General features: G+C 38.2%; 1 protein-coding gene across 1 annotated transcript in view; it reads right to left on the bottom strand.

The window, feature by feature from the left end:
• The window catches only part of LOC145688847 (uncharacterized), a 47,316-nt gene extending 27,444 nt beyond the window's left edge, over positions 1-19,872 (bottom strand). The window contains exons 1-4 of the mRNA XM_081763014.1: positions 19,653-19,872; positions 14,659-14,779; positions 10,418-10,549; positions 2,066-2,196 (exon numbers count right to left, since the gene is read on the bottom strand). Coding sequence (XP_081619140.1) covers positions 2,066-2,196; positions 10,418-10,549; positions 14,659-14,779; positions 19,653-19,712 — 444 coding nt within the window. The 5' untranslated portion in view covers positions 19,713-19,872. The remainder of the gene's footprint in view (positions 1-2,065; positions 2,197-10,417; positions 10,550-14,658; positions 14,780-19,652) is intronic.
• Between the last annotated feature and the right edge of the window lie 593 nt (positions 19,873-20,465).

Below are 20,465 nucleotides of genomic sequence, written 5' to 3'. Positions count from 1 at the left end.
CGAGTTCCTGGTCTAGATATACATTTCGAAAGTTAACCACTAATTGTTTCTGAGGTCCTGATCTAGAAATATACCACTAATCTTGACCATTAAGTGTTTGCGAGCTTCTGTTCTCGAAATCTACACTGAAATTGACTATCAAGTTCATTTTTCTCTCATGACTTAGAACCATAGGACATTTTCCTGTTTCCAAAATTTTAAAAAAAATCTTGAGACACATATACTGTATATTGTTGTTGCGAATATTACCGGAACACCTCAAAAATCCTACAGCAAAATGAGTCCCAAATGACTTTTCGGTAGTTACACGGTCTTCTAAGAAAGTACATTTCAGTTTTTGTGTTTTGTCTTTATTAGTGCAGTAAATGAAGCTCAAATTTTAGTGAAGAAAGGAACAAATTCGTAACAAATTGAAAATTGGTCTACAGTTGTTGGGAATGCTGTTGTAAGCAACATACTAAAATTCCCCTGAAGTCACATTTGACCTTCGCCGCTATATTGGAAAATGGCCGCTGGAAGTGATATTTATAGAACAGAACGGTGGGTGTGCTCAACATGCCATGTGATTGTAATTTTCTTCTATGTGTCAGCTTTCTCTTTTCCTGGTTATTAAAGAATATGTAATGTGAAATGTCGCAAAGCTTGTTTTTTTTACTTTATCCTTCAAGTCGAAACTTCACACAGCACATTTCACACATAACATATCCTAAATCTATTCACAACTTCAAAACCGTTGCAGAGTTTGGATAAATAACTTTACAGTTGGGTTTCACTTCGAACGAGGACGTTGTCTAATATGTCACACGACCATGTTGCCATTTAAAGTAAACAAGTTCATTCCAAGATGGCGGACGACAAACTTAAACACGTCATAATGTTTCGCCTCTCCCACCAACATTGATCGCAATTGACTTCGGATCTACTGCATTTACAGTTTCTCAAATATTTAGCTCGGTCCAGATTTTGTATTTCACTTTAAAAAAAATATAATATTTCAATTACTTAGGACATTTGGACATTTTTTAATATGGCGAACGAAGAAGTAATGGGATTTTAGTATGTCATTTAAATAATCTTTAGCAACACCTATGTCAAATTTTAACTTGTTAATAATTACTTCCTAAGTTCAATAAAATTTTAAATCAGTTTGACGGTAGTTTTCGGAATTTTACAATTTAGAACTAAATATTTCTAAAAGTTTTTGTTTTATGAAAAATTGTTTCTCTATAAACAATGTTGTTTATCTATGTTCTATAAAACGACACTAAGTTTATCTCTTTATGTTCAACCATAGTGAAGATATTGCTATTTTTATCGGGTATTGTTCATTTGACATTTCCAGCGGCCATTTTCCCATATGGCGGCGAAGGTCACGTGGGATTTCAGGGGACTTTTAGTATGTTGTTTAGAACAGCATTCCCAACATTTGCACCGATTTTCAGCTTGTTACTAATTTGTTCCTTACTTTTTGGTAATTTGACTACACTGTTATGGAACATCATGGTTACAAAGAACTGGGTTATGAATCCAACTAAATTGGTGGGTGAATAGCTCATTACGCAAGATCAGCTTTTACAGTATGGCCCTTTACCCATCCTCTATCTCATCTACGAGAACACTTGATCATAAGATCATCTATCAAAGTCTGTCGCCTCACAAGGAGACTACGTACTTGGAAAAATAACAACAACCTGTACTGTGCAGGACAAGGATGTTATAAGATAGAGGATTGCCCATTTGTATCTTCATCCTATTAACTCAATAAAGCCTAAAAACAACCGAGCATCTATCAGAGCACCGAGTCTGATTGGCTACTCTTGTTTCCGCCATAATCTGATTGGCTACTTTCGTTTCCGATATGAATGCTGGCTCAAAACATTGCGATCTTATTGGGCGGAGCGGGCAGAGTGGGTGTGGCGAAACTGTGATGTATGGCTTCAAGATTTTGTTGTATAGGAGGATCCTCTATTTTATTACATCCTTTGTGCAGGCAAGCAAACATTTCTTTCTTCTTCTTTTTTTACCCAATTACAGTAATTAAATTCGTACGTGAGAGAGAACTTACCTTAACGTCATGAAAATCGGAGCTATATACAAAACCAGTTATTAAGTCTGTTAAACAAATACAACCCGTGACTAAGATCCAAACCCAGATTATAATCCAGAAAACGCCTCTCAGGTTAAAGTTCCAAAATTCTGTTACCAAAGAACATAGCATGGTTAATGATGCCACTATAAGATCAAGTATTACTAAGAAATAAACTGTCACATTCACAGATGTATAATAGTTTGTTTCATACATAATTTTTACTATTATAATAATTTAAATAATCTACACTACTATATATCTGATCATTGAAGTCTCCAGGGAACTTTTTACTGTTTACCATCTTCGAAACGTTTAGTAGCAACTTAAAATTTTATATACATAAGTATCCTCAAAAAAACAATGAATAAGATGAATATTTGTAAAGTTTCTCCTCTAAGTAAGTGAAAAGAGGAAAGTTCGTCCTCTAAATAGGAAAAAATTTCTAAACTTTCGCTTGCTCTTCGAAATTTTTGGGCATTAAAAAATGAAGATTTGCATAACCCTAAACTGTGGACAGGACGAAATGTTACAATATTCGACCTGTAATAGAGGAAGGCAGACTTGAGGCTTTCTCCACCCTTTACAAAATGTCCGAAATCTTTGGGCATAGGAATGTATGCAAACACTTACAGAATTCACGGTAGCGATCAGACGAAGAATCTTAGAAAAAGACAACCTTGTAATTTAATCCCATATTAATTTTTCTCCCCGATAAACCCCATTTTTTAAAAAAATAATCATATGCTGGACCGTATTCACATCGAGCTTGCATTATCAGAGGGTTTTAGATTGCAAGCAATATTAAGCACAGTGAAGTCGTTGCAAGAAAGAGAAAACTTGTAAGCAGATTAATTGATATTGTTTGTCATATGAGTGTGCAAGAACTTCCATTTAAAGGTCACAGAGGGGGTTCAGAGCCTGTCAATTAAATAAATTATTTAGACCTTTGGAGCAGTGTTCGTAGTTTGAGGGAAATTTCTCTAATCTAGGAAACTTTTGTAGGTAAATTTTGCAAAAATACAAAAAGGGAAGTTTTCTGTAAAACGTTGAAAATCCAGAGAAATTCTCATTTTGACTGATTAACCAATATAAATGCTTAGTTTTCTACTTTGTTTTTCAGAAATAAACCAATACAATGACAATAGTTTGTGTGTGGTATAAAGTAGCATAATCTGGAGGACTAGCTCAGGAGAGTAATGCTCCCGGAAGTAGGAACGAAAAACACAGTTCTGATTGGTTGGAGTTATCCATTTCTTGCAACGTTGCATTCAAATAGCAGAAATCAAACGATTATTGTTGTCGGTCTTCATGGCCGAGTGGTATGTGCTCGTGCTTTCGAGCAGTTCAGATCGCAAAGCCTGCTGGGAGCATACTTCATACGATTTTCACACATTGGTAGTGTGGTGAACTTAGTGGCATCTTTTTCTTGCCTATTTAGGCTCGTACGTTTACTATTTGTGGTGATTCCAATTTCTGTGTCTAGAGAATTTGAGCGTCATGTCTTATAAGAAAGAATTACAATACAAATTCATGTTTGATAAGCGTTATCGAAGTTCTCGACCTAATTCCAGTCAAGTGTACCAATGGCTGTTGGAGAAGTTTCCTCGCCTGTTTGACCAGATTTGTGCTCTTCAACTTCATGAAGAAACTTTTAGTATTTATATTAAGTTTAAATCAATCAAAGATTATGACCAGTTTGCCTCGACAGTGCCTGAGACTGTGACCTTTAATCACATGGACGGTAACGTAAGTACAGTAAGAATTTTGCCCGCAGAAGACCCTGTGAAATTGGTGAGAGTTTATGATTTTCCATTGGAAGCTCCAGTGCAATTATTGGAAGAACATTTTCGTGCCTATGGATTGGTAAGGCGAGTAGAACGACAGTATTGGGCGGCACCGTTTCCTACAGGCATTGACAGTGGTGTACGGGTCATACATATTGAGCTAACTAAGCATATTCCCTCTAGATTGATTGTCCAAGGTTACAAAGTGAATGTTTCATATGAAGGTCAGCCGATTACTTGTTTTTTTTGCCAGAGCACGTCGCATACCGTGTCTAATTGTCATTTGAAGAAGAAAAATAGTACTATGGGGGGAAACCGACCCCGCCGCCAGTGGTTATGACTGAATTGGGGAAGGTATGGCGATCAAATCCGCTTCCGGCTTCTTCCGATCATGTAAGTGACGAACCAAGTTTATCTAAGACTGGGTTTGCAAAGGATAACAGTGTTCCCGATGAGTCTCAGTTTCCTGCTTTACCAACGAGTTCCGTCGCGCCTTTACCATTACCAACCATGTCGTCAGTATTGGAGGAGAAAAAAAGCTTGGTGTCTGAGCAACAGCCCTCCGAGTCGTCTCTGGTCTCTACGATACATTCGGAGAATCTCAAGAATGTAGATGTGCCCATGTGTCCAAGTGAACCCCCCCCCTCGCAGGGTCTTGATCCTCTTAGTAATTCCGTTATCTCACCCAGTGCTACGATGATTGCCGTTGATCCGGCTTCCCAACAAAAACGCCGAAGGGTATCTAGATCGACTACAAAAAAGAAAGAACATACAGCTGTTGTTGGTGTTTCTCAAGGTGCAATACAGTCCAAGTCACGTGATCACAGCCTCAAAAGCCGTGCAACGTCCGATTCCGAGATATAGCGTGCCTGCATTGTGTGTTTGTTTTTTCTTTTTTGCGCCTTCAGTTCACGAGTGTTTTTTTAGTTGCATTGAGTTGTGTGTTTAGCAAGAAGAAGCTTTCTTTTTCCAGTTTTTATGTGCTATACATTTCTTGTCTACTGCAGTGTCTTTCTATGGGCGTTACAAGTAAGTTTTTGTTTGTATTGCTGTTAGTGTTTTTGTGTGGAAGTATGGCGCAGATCAATGCTTTTACTTTAATTACTCTCAACATTAATAGAATTAGTTCTGCACAGAACTTAGTGTTATTACAACAATTTATTGAACGGAATCGTGCAGACGTTTATTGTTTAACTGAAGTAACTTTTCATACATTTGACTTTCTCTCTGACTATAATACTATAGTGAATTCCGAAAAAAACACTGGTGTCGCGATGTTAGTACGAAAGGGTCTACATTATGATAGGGTTATGCTATCTCCGGATGGGAGAGCCATCCGTTGCTATATTAACGGTATATGTATTATTTGTTTATATGCCCCTAGTGGTTTTCTTAAAACACGAGAGAGGGAAGATTTTTTTTCCAGTGTCATTCCATCGTTAATACCTCCCGGTCTTACTTATTGTTTATTTGCCGGCGATTATAATGCGGTGATCGACGCACGTGATTCGCTCACACCATCACCTCCCTGTCATGCCTTAGTTGAGTTGGTGAGAGTTCTTCAGCTCCATGATGCTCTTCTAGCATCTCACTCTAAGCATGCAATGACGTACACCTGTACTACGACACGAAGTCGCTTGGATAGGATTTACGTCGATGCTCGCTTAAGTAAGGCTGTCCTCGCTGTCCACACAAGGCCTGTATCGTTCACAAATCATGCAGCTGTCTTAGTTCATTTTAAGCTGCCTTTTTTTCTTCCGGCGGGAAGGGGACGTTCCTTCTGGAAAATCAACAACGAAGTGCTGTTAAGAGAAGACACTGTTGAAGAGTTTACCGAGCGTTTTAAGTACTGGCGTAAAATGCAACGTTATTTTCCAACGGAGGTTGCGTGGTGGACTACTTATTGTAAACCCAAATTCCGTAGTTTCTTTCAATGGAGAGGGAAATTGTCCCAACAGCACGATCGTCAGCTATATGAGTTTTATTATAGGGCACTATGTGACCTCTGGGCTGCACAGCCTTCCCTACTTAATCTGGCTTGTATTAACGATATTAAACGTAGAATGCGTCAAATCGATACTCGAGTATCGTTGCAGGCGTATTTTTCAGACGATCTATATCATTGTTTTCCGGAAGAATCGTCTTCCTTGTATCATGTGGATCGCCTTTTTCGACAGCGACGAGCTACATGTATTGAATCGTTAGTATTGGCCAACGGCGATACCATTTCTGACCCTTTACAGATTTTACAAGAATTTACGCAACACTTTATAGCCTTCACGAGCGCATCGCATTCGGATTTTCTTTTTGCTCCTGAGTTTCTATCAGCCCTTCCCCAGAGGCTGCCTGCAGAAGCTTGTCAGGCTCTATTGCGCCCAATTACGGCTGACGACATCTTGGCGGTTCTCAATAAGTCTAAGGGACGTAGTTCTCCCGGCATAGATGGCTTGAGTGTATCTTTTTACCGTCATTACTGGCCTATTCTTCGTGGTACCCTTGTGACACTTTTTAATTCCTGGTTGTCTAATGTGCCCTTTCATTCTAATACTGCGGTTGTCGCTCTTATACCCAAATCGTCCAAGGCGAAGGTTGTGGCTGATTACCGCCCTATCTCTTTATTGCCAGTTGATTTGAAATTATTTACTAAAGTTCTTACAGCCCGATTACGACCTATCATACAGAAACTTATCAGTCCGTATCAAGCAGCCCTGCACGAATCGAATAACATTCAATTTACCCTTCGTACTCTTCGAGACCTCTTTGCATACTTTCAGTCTCGCGGTGTCCCAGCCGGAGCGTTAGCAGTAGACCTAGAGAAGGCTTATGATAGTGTCGATCACAATTTCCTTCGTCTAACCCTCGACGCTTGGGGTTTTCCCGCAGCTTTCTGTCAAGTAATTTCGAATTTATACACCACCGCCACGTTTCGTCTCCAAATTAATGGACATCTATCTGACCTCATTCCCTTAAAACGAGGTTTGCGCCAGGGCTGTAGTTTAAGCTCTATTTTGTTTTCTTTAGTTATAGACCCTCTTCTCCATCGTTTGGCGCTAGTGTCTGCCCCAGGCCCTACCCTCTTTACTTGTCAAAACATCTATTGTTTCGCTGATGATCTGACTATCACAGGGGTCGACGCAGTTGCTCTTCAGGGTGTCTTTCCGGTTCTCAAACGATTCTCGCGTTGCTCTGGCCTTCAGTTTAATGCAAAGAAAACTCAAGTGTTACAATTTCACGGCTTTCAGTTACCCTCTCCTACCCCAGGTACGCAGCCTATACCGCATGTGACATCCTTAACAATTTTAGGGATTCCTTTCACGTCCCTTCCCACTCCCCATTATGAAGAAGTTTGGCAACCTCTCCTTACGCAAATTCGGGGGTTGTTCTTCACCCTCCGCTTTCGTCGACTTCATTTATGGCATCGCATTCAATTTATCAATATCTACGTGGCAACTAAATTGTGGTATAGGGCTCGGGTATTTCCCCTCCCTGAGATTTACGCCAAAAGATTCGAATCTCTGTTCCTTTGGCACATATGGCGGGGTCACTATTTTCGCATCCCCAGAACTGCCATTTATCTCTCACGTTCCCGCGGTGGTCTCGGTTTAGTTCATATCCATCTCAAATGTCAAACTCTCTTCATGGCAGATTCCTACGTTGGTCTGTCATCCGTCGATTCTATTACGAACCATTGGTTTAGTTGTTTTTGGCCGGAGTACGCTCACCCTGTCAATCCCCCTTTTATTCAATTTGCCGATCAGTGTCCGAAATATGTTTTGATCTTTATTCGATATTGGATTTATGCCGGGGTGCCTTTGGTCCCTCAGCAGCACAATGCTCGCTCATTATATTCTGTGCTCTTCACATTGTCCTCTCAGCCGACTCAGTTACGAGTAGTACAACAGTTTCCACATATAGAGTGGCAGCAAGTTTGGGCTAACATTTGGAACCCAATCTTACCTTCCTATATGCAAGTGTTATGGTTTCAAGTAGTCCATCAACTTACCCCAACACGTGCGCGGCTTTATGCTATACAACGAGCACCTGATGCTTTGTGTACTATATGTCGTTCTGAGGACACTTTGGCTCATCGGTTTACAACATGTGAGGGAGCGCTAGTGATATGGAACGCCTTGCAAGTGATGGTGGGTCGTATCACTCGTCGTCCGAGTGCACAGTTTCACATTAATCATTTGCTTCTGCCGGACTTTCATTTTTTTCCCCCCACTAAGCATCGTACAGTGCTTTTCCTGCTAGCCAGCACTTTACTATATTTCCAGCGGCATATCACGTTACTGGATGCACGCACTTACTTTGATTTTCTTCAACGTACACGCCGGAAATGTTATTCTCCGCAGCAGGAAAGGATTTCTTTTAGTAGGTTTTTAGAAGTGCTTTTGTCATGAACTAACGTTCCTCTCTCGTTTTTTTTAATTATTAGTATTCTTATTATTCTTATTCTTATTATTATTATTGTTTAAATATGCATTTATTTATTTCTAGTTCTCTGCCTTTATAGTTGTAGACCCAGATTTGGTGATTTTTGTATTTATGTCTAGTGCTTTTCTTGTTTAGACTCAGCTAGTTGAGTCCATTTTGTATTTTTCAAGAAGGTAATAATAAAACTAGTGGTCTACCGCTATATGCTAGTAACGAAAATCTCTTTTGGCATGAGTTCAAACCCGGCCCGAGGAGTTATTTTTTTTACATTTTTATAACACTTTTTAAATTTAAAATAATATGAAAATAATACTCAAAAATGTGATTTACTTACTTTTGTACAAATAAGTAGTAGTAGTAGTAGTAGGAATGGGTTAGAAGCCCCGCAGGGCTCGTTTTGTTCCCCTTGCACTCCATGATATAGCCATCGTTTTGTTCCCCTTGTACTCCATGATATAAATTTTGTGACCAACTTAAAACAGCTGGCTAGGACAGCGCGTAAAACAGCTGGCTAGAGTAGCGCGCGAAAAAACGTACTTCCGGGAGCATTACTCTCCCGAGCGGGTCGTTAATCTGGACCCATTGTTGGTTGGGTATATTTGTGCGCATTTTTTAAAGTTAAAAAAAAAAATAGAAGCAAAAGGCAAATGAATAAAAATAAATGTGTTTGGCACTTCCTTTGATATAGCTAAATTAATCTTATAGCATAACTTCTGTCATAGAAACTGGACACTCAGCAAACTAGGGAAAATGTAATAAGAAAAGTGAAAATTTTTGGTCAGTGGAGGGAAATTTTCTTAAAGAAACCTACGAACACTGCTTTGGACTTCATAGCAGTTGAGGAATCATTCGTGAGGGATTACTTAGAGTCTGAAAGCGTGTTCAAGAGGACTTCTAGTGATATTCAGAATGATTACAATCTAATCATTCAGAATGATTTAAATACGATGTATTAAACCCATATTTTAGTGGAAATCCGGCTTATGCTGACATTACATTAACCAAGAAAAGGATATTATCATTCTAAAATTCTTCGATATTGTTAGGAAAAAATAGGGCTAATTCAAAGAGTAACCGAAGAAAAGATCTTTCCACAACAGGTAAGTCTGACAAAGAACTCCTTGAGTGCGAGGTCGCAAGTGCAATCTCTAATAAGACTCAGTTTGAAGTATAGTATGAACAATGATGACAGGAAAAATATTAGCTGCTAATGACTCACCGGGTGCAGCAGAACGGTGACAGAAAATACGTGATCGAGAGGCGCAGAGGTCAATCTTCTATGGGATGTATGTATTACACTTCACGGTTAACGGTTTGTAACTCCCAAGAAGTTCACCTTCGATCTTGCTGATGCGAACGTTTCTGATCACTGTGGCACCTCATTTCTCATTCGGTATTCATGGTGCAAGTTAATGGTTTATTTTGAAAATTTCGTGAATGTCGGCGAAGTCCATTTTGTGAAGTGTAATACATACATCACATAGAAGGTTGATCTCTGCACCTCTCGGACACATATTTTCTGTCGCCCTCCTGATGAAACCGGTGAGTCATTAGCAGATAATATTTTTACTGTCATCATTGTTCACACTACACTTTCAACTGAGCCTTACTAGAGCTTGCACTTCCAACCTCGCACTCAAGGGGTTCCTTGTGGGCAAGTGTTAATCCAGAAAGTATAGGGATCAAGTTCTTAGACGTTTCCCTCGCCCCCACCTACACAGCCTTCGAGGCACGGCAAACCTAACTGTCCTCTCATGTGACCTCCTTGACCCATGATTAGAGAATCCTGTTGTACTGCACACTCAGTACAGGTGACAAGTAATGTTGAAAGTATGCCCTTGTGCAACATACGTAGTATAGGTGAAAACCAGTTTTGTAGCGGTCACCTGCACTTATATTGTAAAACTGTAAGGCTAGGTGTGAGAAATGTATACACGTGTCACTAAAATAGCTAATGCTCGAAGTATATAATAGTTTTACCGCAAAAAATAATCGTAGATTTCTATAATTTTCTATTTGATGACAGCTCGTAAAACTGCACATCAGTTTCTGGGCACAAACAGTTGTTTATGTTCAAAATATTATTGATTTAGTAAATATTTCTTACCTTTGAATGCAGTTAACGAGGCAATAATCCAGGCAAAATTAAGGGTAAGGTTGGTGAATACTATCATAAGCGTATCCTGCGGACTTATCTTATGAGGATAACTGTCAAACTTCTCAGCTGAGCATGCTGCATCTGTTAAATACAACTAAAATTAGTCATCCATGTAAGTGTTCCAAACCCCAATAGAAGGAAAACGTATGTCTGCATCTTTGGTCGGAAACATTTAATTAGAATGATGGGGTTAATATACTATAATTAATGGATTTCGTCGTAGGCTGGCTACACTGAATATAACAACCGAGAAACTTTGCATACGTGTTCAGGATCTCAATAGGGTGGAAAGCTTTTCTACGACTTTGGTCGGAAACATCTAATTACAAAGATAGTACAATTTAAGATAACCACCCTACAACCAATTCCACTGATTACCTTAAATTGGCCCCGTACTTTTTCCTTGTATTGAAATCCTGAACATATATGCAAAGTTTCTCAATTCATTCCCAGAACACCCAATATATATATATATATATATATATATATATATATATATATATATATCTTGTCAGTCAACTGTTCCTTAGTTTTGTTGGTACGTTTAACCACAGTTTCACGTTTATGAGTAGAGCCTGCATATTTTAAAAATGCATATGGCCATTTGGAAATACATATTTTAAACGTATTTGCAGTCAGGGTCGTATCCAGGATTTTCTGAGGAGAGTGCACCAAGACAATAAAAAAAAAGTCTCATTGAAACTCTTCAAAGTGACATGTGACAATGTTCTTTACACCTGACAACGCTGATACATAGAACGGACGGGGGTATTTTAAAGACGGTAGCAAGTGATATGCAGGAAAGATTGTTTTTCTCTCTTCCTGGATTCTGTTTCTTCCCTGGGGGCCGCGGTCTCAGTGGTAGAGCGTTCACTTCTGGTGCTTGGGTCCTGGGTTCGATCGCAGCCCCCGCCAAGTGAACTTTGTGGTGGACAAACACCGTGTGCGTTGGTTTTCTCGGGGTTCTCCCGTTTCCTCCCACTTTCTTCATTCCACCATTTCATTCATTACTCACCATCACCATCTCCTTTAGCCTAACCGGCATAACCGTGGGACGTAAAACTCAAAGATTTCATTTCATTTTTCTGTTTCTTCCCTACTTGACAAATGTTATATTGTTTTGCTTGGTGAATCCTTTTCCTTCAACCTTCAGAAAATCGACTTAAGCTATTGCTTTTGCAAAGCTCTGCTTTCTTTTAAAACCCAAACAGAAACATGACGGCAAAAAGTTGCGGAAAGCGTTCCTCTTTTCACTGCTAGTTTCTAATTTTATATAGTGTATATTTACAACGAAGGGGACGGTACACGTGCACCCCCTCTAAATCCGGCCCTGTTTGCAGTTATAAAGGTGTAGATAACGAATTACTTTAATATTTTCAATGTCCAGATCGGTAGTTTCGTGTGTGTTGGACATCCATTTTCCTATCCTCAAACATTCCTTTCTAGCGGGTATTTGAAATAAAAAAAAAAAAAAGTTCTCATGCTATATTTTATGACAATTGTTGAAACAATTTGGCGTCTCGAATTCAAGGTACATTCCCCTCCGAGTCACTCGAACTTAAGAAGACTTCTTGTATAAGTTCTGCAGCAAGCTAGAGTGGGAAGAAGGTTAAAAAGAAGCTGGAAAACGTACTTAGTTCAAATCCAGGATTATGAAAGATCGAATTCTAATCCTAGATTTCCATAAAAAGCACGTTACTCAAGTTTTCTTTAACTTTCTTTCCCATTCGCTTGGTGCAGAACTTAAAAACGAGAAGTTTTCTTAAGATTCAGTGACTCGTAGAGAAATGCTCCTTCCGTTCCAGACACTTAAGTGTTCCAGTACAGATTCAGTATATGTGTGGGAATAGTAAAACCTTGTCAAATGACTGATCCGAAATTTCTTGTCCAATCACATTAGTTGGTATTGAAAGGTCACTTCCGGAATATAAACTTATTTAAAGAAACAATAGACGAACTTCAACAGCAGAAAACTTTGAAAAATACCGTGTAATGTACTGTTAAAATTCCTGCTGTATGTAGTAAGTATTGTAAATATGTTAATGTAAAATAGTTGTTTCTTAATTTTTTTTTGTAGGACCTTGAATTAAGAGTTGAGAAAAAGATTCATAAAATGCTTGATGTGGAATATTGTACTGCATAGGGCAGAAACATGGGCATTAAGCAAAAACTGGGCATTAAAAAAAAAGAAAGACTGGAAGTTTTCGAAATGTGGGTGTAAAGAAGAATGGAATTAGGTGAGTCGAGCGGAAAACGAATGAAAGGGTGTTAGAAATGGTTAATATCAAAACAGAAAAATCGTATGGGAAGACGAAGAGGTTGCCTGAAGACCGTGGAGCATGAAAACTTCTCTGTTGCGGCAAGTAACCTGCCAATAATGGCAGAATACCTATGATGGTGATGATGATAAGTGCATATTATGATATTTGTATTGCATAGTAACTTTTAAGCGCTTATAAACATGTATATTCTCAGGTGTTTTAGTGCATGTAAATCAGGGCTCTATCTATGAGCTTTGAAAATGGATTCAATTAGTAGAGCTTCAGAAACGTAAGCACGCACTGTTTAAGTCATTCACAGATGCACAATTAAAGTTTATTACAGAAACACACAGAACACACAGTACTTCCAATCTCCAGTGCATGTTTTGTTAGTCTATTGTTTCTCAGTTTTGTTATCTATTAATATATTATATTCATATAGTGATTATAATTTAATACAGTGATTACTATTGTATTAAATATATAGTTTCAAAATTAGTTGTTTTATAATGTCACAGAGGTATTCATAAAAAGTCTGAAATTTAAAGTTATTCTGCCTTTTAATATATTTTTACATATGGCACTAATATGTCACTTAATTAAAAAATACATATGTGCCTGACTCAAACTGTTTTATTATATAATTCAGAAGTGCCCACAAGTATGGGGATCACGACATGGTAAATAACACATAACTATAAGTAAATAATTCTTCATCTTTTTGTGACAAAAAAGCGCTGCTAAGAGTTACTTTACGTAATCCATTCTAGTATCTTATAAAACTGGGACAAAGTATCTATTATAGCCTTGGTAGAACCTTGTAATACGAACCTACAAACTTGTAATGGCAGTTTACAAGAGCCTCCAGACCTATACTCTGGGAGACTTGTATAGCTCTGGTCTAAGCCTGGAAAGCTAGTAGAGTTTGATACATGCCAAATTAACAACTAAAATTTTATGTGAAAACTCCACAATTGATACACGAAAAACACATTTTAACGAAGGTAATATCCAAATAGGAGAGTCATCAGAAGTCAAATTCATTGAAAGTAGTGGGAGATGTCAGTGGAATATATTAGCTGTTTACGTCATGGACCATAAACCGCAGGAATGGGCACTCTATCATGATCCAATAAATAGTAAAACAATACAATAGCTATATTTGTCACATAATACGAGGGTAAATCGGAAAATAGTTTCCCTTGGAGGTTATGGACAGATAAATAATATACTGCAAAAATAAGGAAGAACCATATCTTAATTTTCACACGTATGAACCAAAGAACAAGGTTTAGATAAGTTCTTTTGGAAAGTATGAGTGACTTGTATACGAAAAAGAAAGTCCTTCACTCTTGTCTTCACTTCATGATTGATTTCTCATTTGCTTTCCATTGAGAGCATTCTTTCTAATGTTGGAAAGAAATGGAAGTCACCAGGTGCGAGATCGGGACAATACGACGGGTGGGCAAGGCGATCACAATCGAATCGGGAAATTTCGCAACCTCTGTCGATTGTGGTCTTGCATTGTTGCCGAAAAGGAGAACACTAGATGTCAGAAAGCCAGGCTTGTTCCTCCAAATAGCACAATTCAGTCATGTCGATATCTGACAATACCGTGGTATTAACTTTTCCAACCTACACAGAATGCCACAGAATGGACTGATCATTAAAACTTTTTGCTAGCACTGCAATAGCGTCATTTGCAGGAAATTTTGGTTATACATCATTCAAACGACAGGACGTATTGATGGCTCTCCCTTTACGCTATTATCTTGCTTGCTCTGTTAGCGCGCTTTACGATTTCTAGAATTGAGGAGAAGGGAAATCTTATTTTCCGATTTCCTCTCTTAATAACAATAGTATGAGAAAACTGTTTCATCATAGATAATGATAAGGTTATTAAGTTGATAAATCGTTCACAGTACTCACTATAGAAAAAACTTCCCCATAAGTAGAGCCTAAATATAATTCTTCTGTCAGGAGCTCCAATTCCACAATAGTAAACTATTATTCCTAATAGCGATAAAATAAACCATACAATTGCTTGTATCTGAAAAATGAAACAAAATCCAGAAGATTTGTATATAGGGTATATTAATTAACTGCATAACACAAAACTAAAGAGTTTTAATCTTTTAGATGTCAAACAACCTTTACAATGAAAGATGTTATTTTTTAAATGGAAGATTCAGTAATTTATATAAGACCAAATTGAAAGTCAGTTGAAGATTTCTAAAATCTCTTATCTCTAGTTATTCTAGTTTAAAAGCTCTAATTGTTTATATTTAACAAATTTATTTCCAGTTAATCAAAGACTTAGTCGTACTGAAAGAGACAGTGCAGGTAGCGACATCAATTAGCGCCAGACAGGAAAGTGATATCCCAAATTGAAACATCGATTAGCGCCAGGCAAGCAAGCGATAGCCCAAGTAGCAACATTGATTAGTGCCAGGTAAGCAAGCGATACCCCAAGTACGGGTGGACGGTTCCTGGAAACGTAAACCGCGGTTTCGGTTTGCCACTTAAACCGGTTTGGAACGGTTAACCGAAGCCGAACCGAACCGGACTGATCCCAAACCGAACCGTTCACGAACCGAACCTAACCGTTTTCAAACCGAACCGAATCGTACCGTTCAGAACTATCGGTAGAACTTTCACAAACGGAACTGCCCAAGAGTTTGAAACATGGTTTTGTTTACTATTGGCTGACCAAAACTTACGTGATCTCCGTCAAAGCGAATTCAGCTGTGTCCAAATGGAGCTGAATTTAATCTTTAACTCACTCGTAACATACGACCAGTTAGCAGATTTGTGTATAATAAAAGAATAAAATAGCAATGAACCTGAAAGTACTCATTGCAGTATATATATGTCTGTGTATGTAGGTAGATAAAAATATCACACAACTAGATACCACGTATGCAAAAAAAAAAAAAAAAAAAAAAAAATCCTGGCAATTACGTATTTGAGGGAGAAATTATCCCAATAAATTCCTTCAAATTAGAAGCATTTCATATGTCAACGGAATAAAATAAATCACTGGTAGTGATCAGTCTTTGAAACAGGTGAAATTCGTTGGGTTAAGTTCTGACCTGTTAAGCCCCTATTCTACAACTGCTTCAAATTTGAAAATGATATTATTCCCCTTGTTTACCTTCACTTTTAATATTCCCGCTCAAATAGCACCTTGCATATGTCTTCATTTCTCTCATTTTTCATACTTTCATTCTCACCGTCGTGATTAATATTATGAGAAAAGCGTGATTAACTAACCACACTATCATCATCAGAACGCCGAACACATGTTTTAGACTTTGAAAATGCTCCTATGTACAATGTAAGTCAATACTCGGCACCTTGTATATCACATCGTTATTAACAAATCATTATATAATAACTTTCTGTAAATAATAAGTAAAACTTCTTGTGAGTTTTACTGAAACGTTTGGATTGCGAGCGTAGCGAGCAAGAAGGTTTTTAACAAATCTATTTCTTTGCAAACCGACAACAACATTGATTTAATAGGGCGCCAATACTTTTACGGGACACCACATCGTTTACTCATTTTCAACACTTCTTTTTCCTTATTGCTTGTTCGGCGCCCTCTTGCTATTAGCTTCCCCCCGTAGCTACGACTCTCGGTGTGGTATCTTCTCCGTCACGATGTAGGTTTTGTACATTTGCTAATCGTACGCATAAATATCATTCTCTGACAGAACAGTTGCACTAAGTTGCAATCTCGTTATCTTCGATTCTGGCCAGTGAGCACAATGGCGAGGAAACATCTACCATTTCCCACTTTAATTTTGTTTTATTTCATCACCATACGGCCAACGAGTGTGATTACAGAAGTAATGGAGGAGTACACACGTGAGGAATTTGCAGACATTGATCTGGCATACGGGAAAGCGGACGGTAATGTTCGTGTGGCACAACGGCTGTACAGACAACAGTTTCCTAATCTTAGAATTCCACACCACGCAACGTTTTCCAGTGTAGATCGAAGATTACAAGAAATTCTTTCCATGTCCAAAAGGTGCAAGCATTACACGCCATACACGCAGGCGAGAGTTTGTCCAGTGGCTACGCGAACCATACTAATATATACCGCTTCATGCCTCGTATTTTCTTCAAAGATAAAGCTGTTTTCCCATGCTGGAGTGATGAACACTCACACTCAACATTTGTGGTCTGAGGCAAACTCATATGGAATGTCAACTCTTGCCCATCAGAAACGGTGTTCTGTGAATGTGTGGGCATGAATCGTTGATAATTCTCATCAGGCAGTACCTACTACCACAATGCCTGACCGGGTGGGAGTATTGGATATTTTTGAAAGAGATTCTGCCTGAACTACTAGAGACTGTGCCACTGGCTGTTCATCGAAACATGTGGTTTATGCACAACGGTGCTCCAGCGTATTTGCTGTGGAGGTGCGAAATTGTCCTTTCCGAACGCATCCTTTCCGAACAAATGGACAGCAGAAAAGGACCGGTGTCTTGGCCACCTCGCTCATCCGATCTTAACCACTTAAATTTCTTTTTCTGGGGCCATATGGAACAACAAATTTACGCGACGCCTGTGCAAGCAGAGGATGATTTGGTTGCTCAAATTGTTGCTGCAGCGTGGAGCATTCAGGAAACGCCAGGAATGTTTCAACGCGTTCGCAGCGTATTTCCCTTCGACGCCGCTGTAACCTTTGCATTGAAGTGGCGGGTCGAAACTTTGAACTCCTTTTGCAATGTCCTTCTGACAACCATCCTCTTTCCATGTAAACAAAGACTCCCCTCTGTACCTTTCTCCCTACATCTACCTTCTCTATGCAGTCCCGTTATACGATTTGGAACCAGAAATATCGGCCCCTGTTACACTATGTACAAATATCGTGAATGGAAGAAATATTTTGTTTCACATCCGTCAGTTTAGAACATTGATTGAGAAAAAACGTGCTGTAGTCGCATTTGTGATGTACTGATCGAAATGAATGTGCTAAAACAGTTATTATTATTATTATTATTATTATTATTATTATTATTATTATTATTATTATTATTATTATTATTATTATTATTATTATGCGTTCTTTATTTGTCTGTAGTTCTTGTTCAATTACTGTAGTTGTAAAGATAGATGCGTTTTCAAAAGCGTTGCGATATCATTAATATGAGCAGATCAGCAATCGGAATTTCTTTAGTTTCTGTTACTTATCGACTTGTGCCGTACGTACGTATTTTTACATTCTAGTGACGTAAAGTTTCCAGTGAATTCTTGTACAACGACTTTACTAGTACTTTTAGAGGAGGTATGCAACCACACACTGGAATTTTTACTTCATCCGCCATCTTTTATCTTCGTGTATGAGTACTGACCTGCCACGTAGTATTATTTCCAGGCAGTGAAATGTCCTTTACATATTGTTGTTCACTCAATTTACGTCATAAAATGTCAGGGAATCAGCAACGTCCTTTGGAGAATCCCCTGCGCCGCCATTGCACAAACCTGAAAACTGAAAATTTTGATAGAGCAGGTTAGGATCCTTTGTCGATATCATGCCGCATCACGTCTACAATCAGTTGTTTGTGCAATATTTAACTCTAAAGTTTGTTTTCCGACACTTTCGGCAGCCTATAACACGTAAACGACACACTTTTCGTTCTATGTGTACTGGATTTTTTTTTTTTTGTTTGTTTTGCTCTCAGGAATCACCCCTCTGTTTTTGTGCAACTAATTTAGCGCCATACTGTGTAACGTCATTAGAATCAATTTGACCACACTAACGCGACAAAAGTAACTGTTCTCAACAACAGCACAAATTTTCTTGGTTACCTGATAATATTGCGCCACGATATGTTCCACATACAGGGCGTAAATCATGCTCCCCCACCTAGTCATTTCAAGATGAGTTTAGTGTTTCATTCTAAACGTAGCTTCTCCTGGAATAGCATCCACCATTCAAGTAAATGCCCCCCCCCCTTCCGCGGTAAATCCGCCCATGCCGTAAAGTTGTCTTCCAACTGATATTAAGAGTTTTATTCCAAAATCCAAACCATCAGTAAAAGTACCCACGCAAGTACGACCCCTCAATTGTTTCAATAATATCGAAATAATTTTAATCTGAATAAAGTTATACCGAAAAACGTAACATTCAGCCTTATTATAATGTCTGGATGGACGGTTCCTAATAAGGCAAACTGCATTTCTGTTGATTTCAAATATTAAACTGACACCGAACAAAACAGTCCTCAAAAAGGGCCCAACAGTTCCTAAACCGAACCGAACTATTCTACAAACCGAACCGAACAGTTTAGAAACCGAACCGTTTCAAAACCGAACCGAACTGTTCCCAAACCAAACCGAACCGTTTCAAAACCGAACAGAACCGAACCGTTTCAAAACCGAACCGAACCGAACCGTTCCCAAACCGTACCGAACCGAACCGGACGGATTTGAAGTCCAAACCGATTGATTCGGTTTAAACTACAAACCGAACCGAAACAGGTTAACCGGTTCTTGGAACACCCTAACCCCAATTAGCAACATTGATTAGCGCTAGGCAGGCAAGGGATAACCCAAGTAGCAACATCGATTAGCGTGGCGCCGTAGACCGGGATTTTTGTTGTTTATTATTAACATTCCGTTTATACGAAAAAGAAGAATAAAGTAAAATACAACTTTCGCTCTCCTTATACATTATCAAACGCACAAACAAGCAAGTTATTTATTTCTTCTCGGTAAATTTTAAAATTTTTGCTAGAAACAGACGACCAATTTTGGAACTTAACCCTATTAAGAGATTAACTGCGCCAGTAGAAAAATGTACACATAGGTATTATGTATGTTAAGCCAAGCTATCACTCTGCAGGTAGCTATATCAAATAGAAAGTAATCAAATACTTTTTTCTCAATGTTTCTTAATGACTTACAGCAGTAATTCCAGCAGAAACCAATCCTATAATTCTATAGATACAATTAATCGGTTGCATTATGCATTATGTCAACCGAAATCTTAAACTGTAAACTCATCCAATTCATATGCAACGTTATACAAACGTTTCTAACCATACCGAGATATATATTAATAATGTAAATGTTTGTTAAACATTCAATTGTATTCTGCATTTTAGTTTAAATCGCCGTATTATTTTCTTTATTACATTTACGTACAGACTAATTTGGTTATTTTCTTCTTTCTGCTGTATTAATTTAGTGTTATTTGCAAAGAACTTCTTACCCAACTTGAATTTCTTAGGCAACTAAATTGAGTCGATAATAGGAGAGAGCGTAATATGTAAGTTTAAAGCACCAAGCATGTTTTACAGATAAGCAAATTACGCATTTTATTTCTTTGTGCCCATAATTCTCAGTTGATTTAAACTGTTTGTAGTTATTATTTATTTATTTACGAAACCGTTATAAATGTGAATGTCACTATTGGGAAAAGGTAAACAAAAATAGATCCAAACTGCTAATTAACAGTTTTTTTTGTTTGTTTTACATATGCATTTTACATATTCAGTGCATACCAGTACGCTCCAGAGTTCTTGCAGAGGGAAGTCACATCATACTATCAATGGCGTACAAATCGCCTTCGAATTCCTCTCCCTATAAAATCAAACCAGCGTTTTCGAGCATTCAGTGAGTTTTCACTTTATAGTAATTCTTGAAATTCTGGTATGAGGTACAAACATTAAACTAAAAATAACTATCACTTTCCTATTCCATAATATGTATAGTAT

This window comes from Thermobia domestica, chromosome 7 (assembly GCF_964235325.1).
Source record: "Thermobia domestica chromosome 7, izTheDome1.hap1.1, whole genome shotgun sequence".
Classification (NCBI taxonomy): Eukaryota; Metazoa; Arthropoda; class Insecta; order Zygentoma; family Lepismatidae; genus Thermobia; species Thermobia domestica.
This window is presented reverse-complemented; position numbering and strand designations above follow the sequence as displayed.